Source organism: Rhinoraja longicauda, chromosome 12 (genome assembly GCF_053455715.1).
Source record: "Rhinoraja longicauda isolate Sanriku21f chromosome 12, sRhiLon1.1, whole genome shotgun sequence".
NCBI lineage: Eukaryota > Metazoa > Chordata > Chondrichthyes > Rajiformes > Arhynchobatidae > Rhinoraja > Rhinoraja longicauda.
Window position 1 is genome coordinate 3,064,476 of NC_135964.1, and position 18,915 is coordinate 3,083,390.

General features: G+C 40.7%; 1 protein-coding gene across 1 annotated transcript in view; it reads right to left on the bottom strand.

Moving 5' to 3' along the window:
• LOC144598635 (cilia- and flagella-associated protein 47-like) overlaps positions 1 to 18,915 on the bottom strand; it is a 426,611-nt gene that overhangs the window by 277,599 nt on the left and 130,097 nt on the right. The window contains exons 35-40 of the mRNA XM_078408845.1: positions 17,966 to 18,063; positions 12,640 to 12,756; positions 11,251 to 11,385; positions 6,594 to 6,706; positions 2,539 to 2,689; positions 1,761 to 1,849 (exon numbers count right to left, since the gene is read on the bottom strand). Of these exons, the coding sequence (XP_078264971.1) occupies positions 1,761 to 1,849; positions 2,539 to 2,689; positions 6,594 to 6,706; positions 11,251 to 11,385; positions 12,640 to 12,756; positions 17,966 to 18,063 (703 nt within the window). The remainder of the gene's footprint in view (positions 1 to 1,760; positions 1,850 to 2,538; positions 2,690 to 6,593; positions 6,707 to 11,250; positions 11,386 to 12,639; positions 12,757 to 17,965; positions 18,064 to 18,915) is intronic.

Consider the following 18,915-nt stretch of genomic DNA (forward strand, 5'->3'; position numbering starts at 1 on the left):
CAGATTCACCACTCTCTGTGTGAAAAAAAACTTTCTCATCTCGGTCCTAAAAGACTTCCCCCTTATCCTTACACTGTGACCCCTTGTTCTGGACTTCCCCAACATCGGGAACAATCTTCCTGCATCTAGCCTGTCCAACCCCTTAAGAATTTTGTAAGTTTCTTTAAGATCCCCCCTCAATCTTCTAAATTCCATGATTTGGAAAGGCAAACACCTGTCTATATAAGGTCCCACAGTTGACAGTGCATGTCAGAGCAAAAACCAAGTCATGAAGATGAAGGAATTGTCCGTAGACCTCCGAGACAGGATTGTGTCGAGACACAGATCTGGGGAAGGGTATAAAATAATTTCTGCAACATTGCAGGTCCCGAAGAGCACAGTGGCCTCCGTCATTCTTAAATGGAAGAACTTTGGAACCACCAGGACTCTTCATAGAGCTGGCTGCCCGGCCAAACTGAGCAATCGGGGGAGAAGGGCCTTGGTCAGGGAGATGACCAAGAACCTGATGGTCACTCTGTCAGAGCTCCAGAGTTCCTCTGTGAAGATGGGAGACCCTTCCAGAAGGACAACTATATCTTCAGCACTCCACCAATCAGGTCTTTATGGTAGAGTGGCCAGAAGAAAGCCACTGCTCAGTAAAAGGCACATGACAGCCCACTTGGAGTTTTGCCAAAAGGCACCTAAAGGACTCTCAGACCATGAGAAACAAGATTCTCTGGTCTGATGAAACCAAGATTGAACTCTTTGGCCTGAATGCCAAGTGGTACCGCTCATCACCTGGCCAATACCATGGTGAAGCAGCATCATGCTGTGTGAATGTTTTTCAGGGGCAGGAACTGGGAGACTAGGCAGGATCGAGGGAAAGATGAACGGAGCAAATTACAGAGAGATCCTTGATGAAAACCTGCTCCAGAGCGTTCTGGACCTCAGACTGGGGCGGAGGTTCACCTTCCAATAGGACAACTACCCTAAACACACAGCCAAGACAACGCAGGAGTGGTTTCGTGACAAGTCTGTGAATGCCCTTGAGTGGCCCAGCCAGAGCCCGGACTTGAACCCGATCGAACATCTCTGGAGGGACCTGAAAATAGCTGTGCATCGACACACCCCATCCAACCTGACAGAGCTTGAGAGGATCTGCTGAGAAGAATGGGAGAAATTACCCAAATACAAGTGTGCCAAGCTTGTAGCATCATACCCAAGAAGACTTGTGGCTGTAATTGCTGCCAAAGGTGCCTCAACAAAGTACTGAGTAAAGTGTCTGAATACTTATGTAAATGTGATATTTCAGTTATTTCTTTTTAATTACTTAGCAACACCTGTTTTCACTTTTTTATTATGTGGTATTGTGTGTAGATTGATGATTAAAATTTTTTTTTTAATCCATTTTAAAATAAGGCTGTAACGCAACAATGTTGAAAAAATGAAGGGGTCTGAATACTTTCTGAATGCACTGTATACTTTTTATTTATATTGATAGTCTATTTCTACTACTGGCTGAAAACTGACAACTGCACACAAACAGGCACATATGAAATACAACCTTCTAGATCGTTAAACTTCTTTTTTTGATATTGATAAGGAATATTTAAGAATTATTCATTTTTGGTAGAAAATAAAGTTTCAGCCTTTATACTATTGCATATCTTCATGTCATTTACCTCAATTAAAGCGTTGGGTTAATTCACATACTCTACATATTAAAATAATCTGTCATAAGGTTCCATTTCACTATTTGTACATCCAACAATTTAGCCTACCTGAAGACTCCCTTTTCTTTCAATGGGTTGGTGACATTCAATTGCACTAGTTTCTGCTCATAACATGGAGATTCGACTTTAATAGAGGCCTAGAAAATTGGGAAAACATTATAAGAAAGAAAAGTCCTCAAAAGCACTCAATAAATAAACAATCAACTGCAACATGACACTGAGGGCTATTGTGCAACTGAACACGCCAAAAAAGCTATTGAAAAAATAAAGGAAATGTGTCCTCTGCTGCAAATGGGAAAACTGTGCAAAAAAAATAGTAAATGAAACCATTTTGAACTGGTGCTTTTTCATGAATTCCTTGCAATGCAAATCCAGCTTTAATTTAGAAAACAATTTCCAGTTTGTGGACACCAGGTAAGGGTATCGTACACTGAGGGACAGAAACATGTGTAAAAAACACTCATTTGGAAATATGTCAAATAAAAATTAAAATCATGCTGATATAGCATAAATTATGTCACTAAATGTTGATGGCAACCTACTGTATATGTTGCCATTCACATTTGCCGACATCATTAACACTACATCAGCATGATTTTAATTATTCTTTACATAATTCCAAATATATTCCAACATATATGAATATATGTTACCATTCACATTTGCTGACATCATTTATAGTGTATTACATATCAGTGAATTTTATGAATAAAGCATGTTTATGAAAGAAATAAAATTTGTATTCACTCTTGCGATTCAAAAAAGACCAAGACATTTTCTTTTAACAAAAGCACAGACATAAAATTACAAGTGATTATTCACTTACAGAGGGATTCATCTTGTTTACTTGTGATATTAGTGAGAATGTTTTTGTTGCACACACTATTCCTTTTTTTAACCTCGATACAAACACTAGGAGAGCTTGTACTGGCTCCAGGAATCGGCTTGTGAACTCCACAGTCACATCAACATAACCCCTGTTTAAAAGAAATATTTAATCCTTCAATAAACAGAAATCTGACAAATCATTACTTAAATCATCAAACACATTGCATCTCATGCATTCAAAATTAGTATGGAGTTGCATTTTCTGATAATAGTATGGACAAAAATGTTATTTCCACTGGATGTTGGCTTCTTAGATGTTAAATTCCAATGTCAACACCAGCTTAAAATTCAGAACTGTATTTGTGCATTAGAAACATCCTGCTTCAATGTGCCCATAATTGTAAGTGTGGATTGTTGGAATACAGGTCCTTCCCAGGTTACTGCAGGGTTCCATTCCAATGACCTGTCCATAACACGACCAGCTGGTAAGTCAGAACTGCGTCTGCACACTGTGCAAAAGATACCTGCAGCCTCACATCGTTCCAAAAGTTAATATCACTGGACATTTAAAAGTTTATTTGTATGTATGTATTTTGCATAAGTTGGGCATTCGTAAGCTGGGGAGAACCTGTATAAACTCTGGTTAAAAACATTCCAAGTCTGCCACCGAAAGCACATATGGTGAATTGTAAGATTTATATAAAGATGATAATTTTGAAAACTAATTTCCATTGTACGTGAACTCATCAAACGATTAACTATTGATCAATTTTCAAAATAAAATACTGTAAACCCTCGTTATGATGAACCGCTTTAAAAAGGATTTTGGTTATTACAGATGGATCCGACACCACTGTCTCTTTCAGACAGTGTCTTTCACGCTGCTAGTTACACAATAGAGGGCATTGAAATTGACAAGCCGTGGGAATTGACAAGCAATGGCTTCGATCGACACTTGTGCAATGATGAAGGACACATCACATGGAGTAATTCAGCAGATCAGGCAACATCACCGGAGAGCATGGATAGGTAACGTTTCGGGTTGAGATACAATGTTGGATCAAGCTGTGCAGCCAACCACCATGAGGCAGAGACTCACAGCGGCGCTGGGACAGACAGCGCCAATATTCACTGCCTCACCAGACTCTCAGAGGCCGGGACTACCAAAGCTGCCACTGAACCGCACTGCCATCACAGCCGCTTCCAGGCTGGGCTGCCGCCAACACCCCTGGCCCGCACTGCCACCAGCCACTTCCAGATCGGACCTACTGACCTTCATCGCCAGGGAGGGCTGCTGACACCACACTCAGTTACAGCGATGTCACGGCGTCAATCTCAGTGATGGCCTGCCGACATCACACTCAGCCCGCACTGCCTCCCCGGCCACTTCCAGGCTAGACATGCCTACATCACTGCCAGGCCAGGCTGCCAACGTCAGTTCGCACCACCCGCTGCTTCCATGCCAGGCTGCCGATGCCATTCCTAGTCCTCATTGCCTCCACAGCCACTTCTTGGCCAGAGCTACTGTAGGGCTGGCAGCTGCGCCAGCCCGCACCACCTCCCCGGCTGCTTCCAGACTGTACCTACTGCCGCCACCACAGGCTGACACAGCTTGCTCAGCCACTTCCAGACCACGTTTGCTGCCACCGCCACTGTCGACCCTTATCTGCACACCAGCCGCCCGCGGGCCATGACGATTTGACTCCATTGATCCTCGCGTCTCCCCCAGCCATCAGCACACCGGGGCTGACAACTCAGATTCCAGACCGAGACAGGCTGAGTTACTCAAGCACTTTGTGTCCTTTTGTATGTTAACCAGCATCTGCGGTTCTTTGTTTCTACTACTTATACAATGATACTCTATTACTCGGTAATCCCTTAGTTATAGTGGACAATCGACAATAACGAACACCATGCCCCCCCTCCCTATAGTCCATGATAATAATGGTTTACTGTACAGTATTATTTTGTTTATTGTACTGTGATTTTTTCTCAACTACTTTGGATTGCACTACAATTGTGCACCATTCTGCACAATTTTTACATTCATCTTTGCATTTATTGTTATATTTATCATTGGTGTATACATACTGTTTATTCTGTGAGCTTCATAACAAGGAATTTCATTGAACCCTGGTGCTTATGAGAATAAACTAATCTGAATCTGTATCTGTATCTGAATTACTCATTGATGATTCCCACTCAGAAAACTAGTTTATGCAGTCTAAGAAAATTGCAAAACTATCAAAGAAATTCTGCATGAACTCGAAAGATTTCCAGGTCTTTATGGAATCACAAAACTACACCATCTTCCAGACTAAATATGATGGTTCATTCATGTTAACCGAGTTTTAGTCCAAAGCAAACTCATATTGAATTCAACTCAGCTTAACAATATAATATACATTTCAAAGCCAAATAATATTTCTAATAATATTTCTAAGTCAAAGAAATCAGTCAAGGTCAGGGGTGCAGGTGCGAGAGATGAAGGGTGGTAGTGAAGTGGAGGTTGGGGAGGTGCAGGGTGCAGGATAGAGAAGTGCTTGGGTTTGGAACCATGTAGAAGATAATCGATAATCAAAGAAGACAGCGAAATATTTAGAGGGATCGGGGTGAGGATCAGTCGGTGGAAATCAGTCCATGGGAGAGAACAATTCTATTCAAAGGAACTGATTCTATTTAGTCCATAAATCAGTGCATGGGAGAGAACAATTCACTCATGAGAACTGATTCTATTTACCTATCTAAACTCATCATGATTTTATACCCTTCCATCAAATATTCCATCAACCACTTTTTGCTCCAAATAACTATAGCATTTGCAGTTCTAAAGGTGACCAGCGTTAATGGGATTTTCAACACCTCATATTCATCTCCCCTGTGCAATCCACATCACCAGTCACATTGCTTGTGGGTCCACGTGGTTAATTGCCCTGGAGCACTCTACAAACTTTGGTGAAGCAGTCCATGAGTGATGAACAGGTCTCAGATGCTGGAACTCAGACTGCCATGGCATTCTTTCATGCTTGCCAACATTGAAGGAAAATTTCACTATTTAACTGTCAGTGTTTTAGAGCCATTTAAAATATTTAAATGCACTTAATTTATTTAAAAAAATAATTGTCAAGAACAGTAAAAGATACATTTGGTGAAAATACATCAAAGTACAGTACTGCAAATTAATTAAAACATAAATATAAATTGAAATTTAAAAAATCAACAAACAATGTAATAAAAACTTTCTAAATTTTCAAGTGAGAACAGGATTGCCACTTGTACATCAACCATAGTTGTGGTAAAACTGAGAAGCCATACTCAAAATGAATCTGGCCCTATTGATCAGTAAGATCCAGGTTTGTATCTGGATTTAATGGTGACTCCAGTGACAGAGTGGGAAGTCAGGTGCATTTGCTTCTATTCAGTCACAGCATGTATAATTTCCACATTATTTTGCAAAGAAACCAATGAGGAAATACCTTAAAATGTGATCAATTTACACATTGTCCTTAATTGTGATGGATAATGATGGACAGCTGGTTCCCACAACTAATATCTTAAAGTTAATTGGAATGTGCACAGAAATCCCCAGATTATTGTCAGTTACACATTGTGAAAATACCAAAAACTCTCATTGCTCTAGCCATCTCAAAGGGTGTTTCCTGCTGAGTTGTCCAAGTAGCCAAAACAAAGAAAGATAAAATTTGGTAACATTATACTGTTTTTTCTTCACACAAAGCAAATGAATCATCAGAAGCAATAACCCCATGTCCACTTTTATCTGGATGAGATGCAAAGTGTCTACAATCGCATGGTTTATGGGCATTGGGCATTCTCCCATAGAGGCACCACCCTGAAGTATCTGTCACAGCCCTTGCCATGCAGCAAATCTCCATCTCAGCCCCCCAAATAATAAAAGGATCAGCAGGAATTTGGTTGCAATGCTTTATTGGGTGAAAAATCTAGCAGACAAGAACGTGAAAGCAAAAGAAAAAAGGTAATAAACAAAAATCACAAAATAAATCAAAGAGAATACATATCTCAACCATAACTTACCTTGAGGGGATTGACAACTTGTGTCCATCAGGCAACGAGAAATGTCGAGCATCCTTTCCTACTATTGATGCAAAATAAACTATGCGTTTGTCAATTTGATTTTGCAATCGAATCTGTATTAAAAAAAAAAATGACAAGTCTCATCTCTGACAGACGGTGCAGAAGTCATGGACCATTAAACTAAATGTTTGATGCTAAGTATTTCTAAAAAACTTTCAACAAGCCATCTCTCCAGAAACCTTCCGTTGCCTTTCAATATTCCTTTTGCTCAAGGACATGCTGATTTACAGAAAAAAGCATTCTTTTAAACCATAAAATTCTATTCTTTAAAATAGTAAACTATTATTCTTCATAATTACAAAACCAGAAAATTGCCAGTAGTCTGTAATAGTAATACCCCACAATTTACTTAAAACATCACCCCTTCAAGAATCATCAACCGACTATAAGTATTTCAATAATGGAACTGGTCCTGTTTCAATAATGCATGCACCTGTTTTTTTTAAATTACGTTTTGCACCATTGTCTTAGTTTTCTAGTAGTCTATATTTAAAAAATGCTACGTGCAATTTATGTATGACTTGTTTTAATGCGCTTATCTGAGTCTGTGCCCCTGTGATGCTGCAACAAGCAAGATTTTAATTGTACTTGCACCCCATTGTATTTGTGCATTGGGCAATAAACAACTTGCTTTGACTTGGATTATTTGATGATCCCTTTATAAAGCACAAAATTGGGGTTGTCTTCCCTCAATAAATCATCCCTATCAGTGAAAATCAGCACGCATAAAGAATTGCATAATGATTTGCCTGCATTGTATACTTCCATGGTGGATGAGTGCTGCACACACCCCAGTGCCCTCCCAATAAGGTACACAAAAACTGCATTTCCAACTGCACCACATTAGAACTAATTCATCAGCCATGGCAACCAAACACAGTGTGTTATTGAAAGAATTTCAAGGCAAGCATGTCTATTTATGACTGCCATAAAGAAACATAATTTTTTTTTAAATTGCTAACGAGCCTTATATTTACCCCATCATTACCTTCATAAAGTTAGTAGCGAGTCACTTTATTGAGCGCAACATTCCATGTGCTGAAGGTACTCCCACAGTAGTGTTTGGTGAGTGTTCTAAGATATTGACTCAAGGACAATAAACCTTGATGCTGGTTTACAAAAAAAGATGCTGGTTTACAAAAAAAGACACAAAGTGCTAGAGTAGCTCAGCGGGTCAGACAGCATCTCTGGAGAACATGGATGCGTGACATTTTGGGTCGGAACCATTCTTCAGATAGTAGTATGGTTGGGGGGGAAGGCAACGCCTGGCAAGTGAAAGGTGCATATGGGTAAGGGATTGTTTTATTGGCAGATAGTTGGACAAAGGCCAGACATGAAAAGACAAAAAGTGTGGGATATGAAGATAGAAGAAGCATGAAATGTAAAGCCAGAGTAAGGAATATATGGAAGGGTACAGAGAGAAGGGGGAAGGGATCCAGGTGGGGCACAGAGAGGGGCTAAACAGGAGGGGAAGAAGAGGAGTTAACTAAAATTTAGTTAACTAAAATTGGAGAATTCAATATTCATGGATTGAGTTGTAGGCTACCCAAGTGGGATACGAGATGCTGTTCCTTCAGTTTGCATGTGGCATGGAGGTGGCTCAAAATAGAAAGGTCAGTTTGGGAATGAGAAACGGGATTTTAAATAGTTTGTAACCAGGAGCTCCAGCAGCCCTCTGCGGACCGAGCACATGTGTTTGGCGAAACATTCACCTGGTCTCACCGATGGATAAGAGGTCAATTGGGAGCACCAAATGCAGTGTATCTGAAAGTATATTTCTCTTCATGATGATGTGTAAATTATAAGGAACCTACCCATGTCCCTGCTGCTCCACTCCTCTTAGACAGAAGAGGTCGTAACTTGGAAGATCTTGTGAAAAAATCCTTGGCAAGTTGTTGCACAAAACGTTATAGATGTGAGTACAACAACCCCATGTGCTTGGAATGGAGAGAGGTGATGTATAGTTGAAGTAATGTATAGTATAGTGAGTATAGTTGCTTAATCCAGACATCTTAAGAATTTTTGGAGGTGCTCCGGACATTTCCTTCACATTTCTAACTTACTTATATGGTTGTTTAGTTAAGGTTTGAGGCAATACTGAGTCGAAGATTCTGACCTGATGTGACCTAAACCACAATCAATCACAGTCACAATAATACTTTATTAGCCAGGTATGTTTTGCAACATACGAGGAACTTCATCATGTGTACAAATAGAGCTGGCAATGCTTCAATGTGCATTGTACAGCAGACGACAGTACTTCACTAGCCTGATTTCTGATGGTTTTATCTTACAAAACAAATTTCTAGGATTTGTAATTGTGTGATTTTAAGAGTTTAGTTTTTTCACACAGAGGATGGTGGGTATATGGATTATACTCGTCTCAGTAGACCAAGGTATGAATTGAGGTACACAATAATTTGGAAGTTGGGTCAGTGCGCTGAGGGAGGGGAGTGGAGTGGGTTGGGGGGGGGGGAGAGGGAAGGTGGGGGGGAGGGGGACAATGGGGGCAGTGAGAGTGGGGGTGGGGGGGAGTGGGGATTGGGGGGAGGGGAGGGGGGGTGGGGGGAGAAGGAGAGGGGGGAGTAGGGCTGGGTGGGGGAAGTGGGGGCGTGGAGGGGGGAGGGGAATGGGGGGGATTGAGGGACGGGTGGGGAGTAGGGGTGGGGGAAGGAGTGAGTGAGTGTGGGGGAGGAGGAGAGATAAGGGGGATTTAGTAGGGTGGGGGGGGTGAGGGTGCTAGACCAATAGAGGAGAGCCTTTGGGTCCACGGCTCACTCTGGCTGCAGCGCTGGCACCACAGGCCGAGGTGAGTGGCTCACTCTCCCCTTCCCAGTCCCCCCTCTATGAGGAATGAGCCCAACGGGTCCACTTGGTCTAGTGTATACTACTAAAATTCATCTTGTATGTATGTTTCCTAAGAGTGGAGGGGAGGAGGAGAAGGGGGGGGATAAAGGGGGTTGAGGAGGTTTGGAGTTGGTGAGTGGGTGAGTGGGGGGGGGGAGGAGGGGGATAAGGGGGGCTGAGGGGGGAGTGAGTGGGTGAGGGGGGAGGGGAGATAAGGGGAGGGGGGATAAGGGAAGTTGAGGGGGGATGGAGTGGGTGAGTGAGTGAGTGTGGGGGGAGGGGAGATAAGGGGGGTTGAGAGGGAATGGAGTGGGTGAGTGGGGGCGAGGGGAAGGGGGGAGTGCTGGAGAGCCTCTAAGAGTGGAGGGGGATGTGGGGCGGAGGGGGAGGAGGGGGGATAAGGGGAGATGGAGTGGGTGAGGGGGGGTGGGGGGAGGAGGGGGGATAAGGGGGGATGGAGTGGGTGAGTGGGTGAGGGGGGTGGGGGGGATAAGGGGGGATGGAGTGGGTGAGTGGGTGAGTGGGAGTGGGGGGGGATAAGGGGGGATGGAGTGGGTGAGTGGGAGTGGGGGGGATAAGGGGGGATGGAATGGGTGAGTGGGAGAGGGGGGTGTGTCAGGGGGCATGGAGTGGGGAGTGGGTGAGGGGGAGTGGGCGGGGGATAAGGGGGGATGGAGTGGGGAGATGGAGTGGGGAATGGGTGAGTGGTGGGGGGAGTGGGGGGTGCTAGACCAATGCAGGAGAGCTTTGGGCCCAATGGGTCCACCCTGTTCTAGTTATTACTAAAACTGCTGTTCTTTTAATACTGATATTAAAATGATGGAAATCATTTGATGGAATGGAAATTTGCAACAAAGTGACAAACTGCAAATATTTTCAAAATCTTCCTCCAAGACAATCCATTTTCCAGTCGTGCTGTTCAAAAAGTGTGCGATTGAACGAATAGCAATGCAGGAAGATTGAACAACTATCTTTAACAAGATACTGTCTATGATTCTATTGTTAGTTCTAATTTCGCAATGTTATTCAGAGCTTATGAATTTCAATCCTTAAATTGAACAGAAAGGAGAGGAATCATTGAAATGTATGATTAAAAATATCCCTGAAGTCAGCCATAGAGTGATAGTGTGGAAACAGGCCCTTCGGCCCAACTTGCCTACACCAGCCAACCGACTGCCTCGACGTGGCAACTTCAACAGCCTGACCGCGGGAGAAGACGGCAGGGGAAGAGAAAAGACATTCTGGCCTTCCATCACAGTGAGGAGGTGACTGGAGGAGACTCACTGTGATGGATGTTTTGTTTGTTTCTTTTGTTTGGTGTTAGTTTATGATTGTATGTGTTATTGCATTTTTATTGATTATTCTTATTGGTCTTATTGTTGAACTGCGGGTAATTTTTTATTTCACTGCACATTTATGTGTATGTGACAAATAAATGACTATTGACTATTGACTACACTATTCTCACCTGCCTGGGTTTGGTCCATATCCCTCTAAACCTGTCCTATTCATGTATCTGTGTAACTGTTTCTTAAACATTGGGACAGTCCCCGTCTCAACTACCTCCTTTGGCAGCTTGTTCCATACACCCACTACCCTTTGTGTGAAAAAGTTACCCCTTAGATTCCTGTTAAATCTTTTCCCCTTCACCTTAATCCTATGTCCTCGATTCGTCAACTCTGGGCAAGAGACTCTGTGCATCTAGAAATAAAAATGTAATGATTTTGAAAGGAGTTTGAATGTTACTTACTTTTTTAACAATGGTAGCATGCAGTTCACCAACAAATTCAAACTTGTTCACAGGAAGATAGCTGGGAAGTCGATCATACAAATAAACACAGAGTATAAGCATCATGATAGGATTTGGATCTGAAATGTCCGTGGCCTATTAAACAAATAAAAAGGATATTCAATATTTTTAAATAATTAAATTAATATTTTAAGATTTATTGTTCATCATGAGTACAATTGAATGCCAGATTACCAGCTAACTAACACACTAAAACATCTACAATAATATAGCACTTAAAATTTTTAAAAAGCCTTATTTTCATCAGAATGTAATTATTTTTTATAATTTAATAATTATTTTTATAAAATATTTAGAAGAGGAAACTATCACAAAGCTATAGAAGACTATCACAAAGAAGTGGAAAAATCACAAATTCCTTTCGTTGATCAGTTACTGAGTATGTTTATAAAGAGATTGACAAGAAAGAAAATATAGAACTGATGAGAGAAAGAGAATTTATAATCAATTTTACAGAAGAAATGGAAATCAATTAGAAAAATAAAACATTTAAAAGATGGCAAAAGAGGATATGGTGAAAGAGGCTCAATGGATAGAATAGGTATGGTGGGCCAAATAACAACTTACTAGAAAAAAAATTGTTGAGGCTGTATAAGACGCTGTGAAGGTCGCATTTGGAATATTGTGAGAGGTTCCAGAGGAGGTTTACAAGAATGATCCCAGGAATGAGTAGGTTAACCTATGATGAGCGTTTGTCAGTACTGGGCCTGTACTCGCTGGAGTTTAGAAGAATGAGTGGGGACCTCATACAGAATAGTGAAAGGCTTGGAATGAGTGGACGTGGAGAGAATGTTTCCACGAGTGGGAGCGTCTCGGACTAGAGGTCACAGCCTCAGAATTAAATGACGTTATTTTAAGAAGGAGATGAGGAGACATTCCTTAAGTCAGAGGGTGGGTAAATCTGTGGAATTCTTTGCCACAGAAGGCTGTGGAGGCCAAGTCAGTGGATATTTTTAAGGCAGAGATAGATAGATTCTTGATTAATACAGGTGTCAGAGATTATGGGGAGAAGGCAGGGGAATTGGGTTGGAGGATGAGATAAATCAGCCATGATTGATTGGCGGAGTAGCCTTGATGGCCAATCCTTATGACCTTATGAAAAATTGTGCTTGTTAATTAAAAAAGTATATCTTTGAAAAAAGAATACAGCTTTGTGTTACATAAAGGAAAATGCTGGTTGCCAATGTAATTATAACACTGTGGTATTTAGAATTTTATTAATATCTTAACCAAGACCAATGGAATTGTTATCATTACCTTGTGCAAAAAAACTATAAATGTATTAATTCTGCATTCTAATTATATTGTGACATTGTGCACACTGTTTACCTGTATGTCAAAATCAAGGCCAAGAGTATTAAATGCATTCAAGAGTACCAAGCTATTATGCAGGCACTGCTCAGGAGTACATGGAGTTGTGAACATATTCACCAGATGAGTTGGAATCTGTAAAGAGAGGCATTGGTTCATTTCTTGTTGAACTTCTTATTGCACCAATATATAAAGTAATGCAATTGTGAAATAATTCTGGCAAAATCATTTTAATATTATTTCGTGAAAAAGAAGAGAAATTGTGAAATGATGCATCAAAAGTTGATCAGCAGTATTTATAACCATTTGCTGCACTGCTCACACGTACAAAATGTTCACGGTTGACTTTGAGCTTCTTTCACAAGGTTATTTTAATTCAAGTACCTTAAATCATTCTCAGTAGTGTAGGAAAATAACTGCAGATGCTGGTACAAATCGAAGGTATCACAAAATGCTGGAGTAACTCAGCAGGTCAGGCAGCATCTAGGAGAGAGGGAATGGGTGACGTTTCCGGTCGAGACCCTTCTTCAGACCTGAAGAAGACCTGAAGAGACCCTGTTTGAAGAAGGGTCTCGACCCGAAACGTCACCCATTCCCTCTCTCCTAGATGCTGCCTGAGCTGCTGAGTTACTCCAGCATTTTGTGATACCTTAAATCGTTCTCATGATTGCTAATTCCCTAATTCTCGAAGAGATTTTCAAAGCAAACCCTGGAAATCATGTCTGTTAACACTCTCAGAAAATGGTCTTAAAACTTTGGGCTTTTTCTAAATCATTACAGAATCAAATGAGACCTCATTTTGAACTACAAATATGAAAGGAAAACTTTGAAAACACATTACAATCATTATGCAGATGCAGGTATAAACCGAAGATATACACAAAAAGCTGGAGTAACTCAGCGGGTCAGACAGCATCTCTGAAGAAAAGGAATAAGTGACATTTCCTGTTGAAGGGTCTCGACCCAAAACGTCACCTATTCCATTTCTCCAGAGATGCTGTCTGACCCGCTGAGTTACTCCAGCTCTTTGTTGCAATCATTATATTTGAAGGACTCTGCTGCAAAGGAGGGCAAACTGAATACAGAGTGTGTTAGTATGATCCTTTGAATCATTTATGCTTCACTGGATAACAAGGTTGCTACTGGTGAATTATGTGCTCCTGTCCCGTGGCAGTCTACCCCAATTCTCTGATTCTTATTGTATTGCTGCAAGAGTAGTACTTATCCTGAAATCTTTGTGGACTCCTGCTAAGTGCAGTAAGCAAATGCACAAGCTGAAAAGTGTTGAGATTTCACAACAAATTGAACAAGAAGCTTTGTGAGCAAGGTGTGTGCCACAAAGCTTTCAGAAAAGAATAACCTTTGGTCGGCACAGTGGCGCAGTGTTAGAGTTGTTACCTTACAGCACTTTCAGCGCCAGAGATCCGGGTTCGATCCCGGTTACGGGTGCTGTCTGTACGGAATTAGTACATTATCCCTGTGACCACGTGGGTTTTCTCTGAGATCTTCGGTTTCCTCCCACACTCCAAAGACGTACAGATTTGTAGGTTAATTGGTTTGGTTAAAGTGTAAATTTTGGTTTACAAAGTGTAAATTTGATTAAAGTGTAAATTGTTCCTAGTGTGTGTAGGATAGTGTTAATATGCAGGGATTGCTGGACCTGTTTCCACACTGTATCTCTAAAACAAACTAAAACGAAAAAAACTTTGTGAACATTTTTTTTTTATGGAGACACACAAGACAGCATTTGTGAAGTTAATGTATTTATAGCTAGAATTGACAGGCAATTCCAAACAAAATCCAATGTTATCAGACAGCAATTTATGAAAGCCCATGGGACAGATGGTTTACCAACATCATATTTAGATTGGTAATCCATTTATCTGATAACTCCAGGTTATATCTGGAAGTCAGAGGATTCTCAGTGTTTGCAACCTGCCAACATTTTGTTTTGCTGGTTTCCTTCCCACCTGTTGCTGTGCACACAAACCCTCAAGAGTTATAATCATACTATTCCACAAATACCTGATCACTCAAATTCAAAATTCATTGTTCACTCAGATACCATAACCCAATAATACAACATTGAAAGGAAGAATAACCATTTTTTTTAAAGTAACAAGTTTTCAAGCCAGGATGTTGCCTGGATTGTAGTTATAAGGTGAACTGGGAACTTAGGAGGCTGACAGATTACCTTACGGACAATAGACAATAGACAATAGACAATAGGTGCAGGAGTAGGCCATTCAGCCCTTCGAGCCAGCACCGCCATTCAATGCGATCATGGCTGATCACTCTCAATCAGTACCCCGTTCCTGCCTTCTCCCCATACCCCCTCACTCCGCTATCCTTAAGAGCTCTATCCAGCTCTCTCTTGAAAGCATCCAACGAACTGGCCTCCACTGCCTTCTGAGGCAGAGAATTCCACACCTTCACCACTCTCTGACTGAAAAAGTTCTTCCTCATCTCCGTTCTAAATGGCCTATCCCTTATTCTTAAACTGTGGCCCCTTGTTCTGGACTCCCCCAACATTGGGAACATGTTTCCTGCCTCTAATGTGTCCAATCCCCTAATTATCTTATATGTTTCAATAAGATCCCCCCTCATCCTTCTAAATTCCAGTGTATACAAGCCTAATTGCTCCAGCCTTTCAACATACGACAGTCCCGCCATTCCGGGAATTAACCTAGTGAACCTACGCTGCACGCCCTCGATAGCAAGAATATCCTTCCTCAAATTTGGAGACCAAAACTGCACACAGTACTCCAGGTGCGGTCTCACCAGGGCCCGGTACAACTGTAGAAGGACCTCTTTGCTCCTATACTCAACTCCTCTTGTTATGAAGGCCAACATTCCATTGGCTTTCTTCACTGCCTGTTGTACCTGCATGCTTCCTTTCAGTGACTGATGCACTAGGACACCCAGATCTCGTTGAACATCCCCTCTTCCTAACTTGACACCATTCAGATAATAATCTGCCTTTCTATTCTTACTTCCAAAGTGAATAACCTCACACTTATCTACATTAAACTGCATCTGCCATGTATCCGCCCACTCACACAACCTGTCCAAGTCACCCTGCAGTCTTATTGCATCTTCCTCACAATTCACACTACCCCCCAGCTTAGTATCATCTGCAAATTTGCTAATTTGGAGGTTTATAAAACTATGATGCTACGGATAGATAGTCATTTTTCCCCCCAAGGTAGGGGTGTCTAAAATTAAAGGGCACAAGTTTAAGGGGAGAAAGGAAAAATTCAAAGAAGATCTAAAGGGTACGTTCCTCACAGAGAATGGTGAATATCTGGAATAAGATGCCAAAGAAGGTTGGAGAGGCAGACACAATTACAAAATTTGAAATGCTTTTGGACAGACATTCAGTTAGGAAAGGCATAAAGCGATATGGGCCTAGTACTGGCAAATCAGATTAACGTGGACGAGGTGGGCCGAAAGGCCCTGGCTCAGTGCTTTACAATTCTATGATTCTATGAGCCTGCTCAAACATTCACTAAAATCATTTCCCGATTTTCCACCTCAACAACTTCATATCCAAACCCTATATCCTAAATTCCTATATATTTGTTTGTATTAACTCATATCTGACTTCTGTTTGGAGAGATACTTACTCATTAGATGAAATATCTGTAAATGATCCATCCACAATAATTATTCCCTGTGCATGTTCAATACTTTCAAGGTGGCTGTAATAGTAATTATCCCAGGAATATCTCAGAGACTGTTCCCAGGTCTACAAGGCCTGCACTGGTCATCTGGCAAATACCAGAGAAGCCAGCGTACTTAGGAGCCTGGGGGCTCATCTTAATGAAAAAATATAGAAAGCAGCAAACAATGCCAAAGCACTCTACCCCTTCCTTGCTTTTATTGTATTAGACTTCATCCCTTCCTTCCTTTTATTGTATTAAACCCGTTTTGTATGATATGCCTGCGTTGCTAAATCATGCAAAGTTTTGTCTTTAAATAAAGCTCTATGTATGATTTCTAATTGATTATTTGGGCATCGGATAAACCTAATGTCTAATCTGGAACATTCTGTTACAAAACACCAAAAAGGAGATCTGAAAAAAATCACAGAGAAGAGAAAGAAAAAAGATGTGATTGATCAATGCCACTAATTGTGTGAAAGTAATTAATCTGTTGTTAGCTCATCAACAAAGCCAAAGCAAGCATATTCCTGGGCCTCAAGGGAGGTAAATGTTGCTATTGAGGAAAACCAACTTGAACAGGAGGGAAAAGAATAAAAGCGGTAATGTGGTACAGGTTGACCCCTGTTCAGTTATTTTACTTGTCTTTGTTTCATTTTAAATAATAAGCAAATTTACTATTACAGATAGATCTACATACTCTAAAGATAGTTAAACAAAGTGAATAAAAATAAAATACATTGAGAGATTTCATTTTTATTTTTAATTATACACATATTTGTGCACAAAGAAAAAACTTAACCAGGTGCAATGAAATAATGTTCCCAAGCACGGTGTCCAAGGCTTGACCTTATACTATGTTCTTTTAATTTCAGGGACAGTTGTTTTAGAACCAATCTGTCACTGTATGTACGATGATTTATCTGGTGATTCTGAACCTCCTCATAAGATAATATTACATTTGTTTTGATTGTATAACATTGACTGTGGAGATATGTCTATTTTACACCCTCTTTCGGCCAGGTCTATGGATGGATTAGTTTTTATTCTTCTCTTAAGCACAAATTCAGATCTATCAATAACTTAAAAATAAAATCTTCTGCCATGGAAAGTGGTTGGAATAATAATTATTCGTCTAGTTTTTAAAATCAATTTGTGTACTTTATATTCTAAAGTAAGAATAAATTGATACCAAATCAATTCAGTTGGCGAAGTTGTTACAGTAAAGGTTCAAAAACGTACAACTCAGAGATAAGAAGAAAAACGGTTTAGCTTTGCAGTGGTAGATTCAAGATTCAATTTAATTGTCACACGTACCAATTAAGGTACAGTGAAATTTGGTAGTGCAGGGATATCTGTAACCATAATTTGGTTCTTAATTGACGTTGATGGGCAACTGATTTAGAGTTACTTTGAATCACACGGCATAATATATGTTGAAAGCTTTGTGTCAGTGCAATATTGACCATAAATAGAAATGTGAATCCATTCCTCATGGAAAATGATTCAGCTTAATATGTGATTCATAATAAAAGTGCTGTAAACTAGCACAGTATCAAAATTAACAACTAAAGCTCACATTGCCTACTTTAACGAATCCACCTATTGATGATAAATCTGGCTATGTTTTAAAATGGCTGCCAAAAAAATCAAATGCTAATGACTTGAGTAAAGTCACTTACCACATCAGGGCAATAAGCAGCCAAGACAGCTGCCAGCACCAACCCATCCAACAAATCTAAATCAAAATTAATTATCCAGCGTGTCGGAGGTACAACACCTATTCAAAGGAAAATGAATAAAGATAAAACAATCATGTGAAAGTGTAAACAAATATGAAGACAATAGTAGTAATTTACAACATACAATCAAACTTTACATGTTCATGTGAATGACAATACAGCTTTTCCGCAAAATATTACCAGTTCATTGAAAAGCGAATCACTTCCAGCCGCTGCTAATTATGTTGCACCTCAGCAGAAAGTATTTAATATTGTGCATTATAAATGCCAGTTAAAGTTGGCATGTACCACCTAAAGCTACCTACAACTCTTAAAACAAAAGGGACGGTGACTGTAAGAGCTGTGGAGTGGTAAGCAGGGCAGCAATTACAACTTTGTCACGCTGCCATATTATAAATGTAAAAAAGTGGGCTCTGTACTTTTCCATTACTCCAAATAAAACCTTTGCAAAGCAGATGAAGAAGAGTAATGAACTGTTCTTCATGAAGAACTATCTCTTGGATACTGCCAGGAGATGAACTATCTCCTGGATACTGCCACATCAATACCCATGATTCGGCCAATAATAGTGGTGTCATCGGCAAATTTATATTTGGCATTGGAGCTGTGCTTAGCCATATAGTCATGGGTGTAAAGAGGATTGAGCAGAGGGCAAAGCTCACTATGGTAGGGGTATCACAAAATGCTGGAGTAACTCAGTGGGTCAGGCAGCATCTCTGGAGAGAAGGAATGGGTGACGTTGCGGGTCGAGACCCTTCTTCAGACTGATAATTCAGACCATAGTGACATATTGTCACTATGGTAGGGGTAGCTATGAATGTTATGTCGAGTAATGATATTTCTTCATCTTTACTGTTTTTGAGGTGTGCCTGTTTTTATGGTCAGTGAGA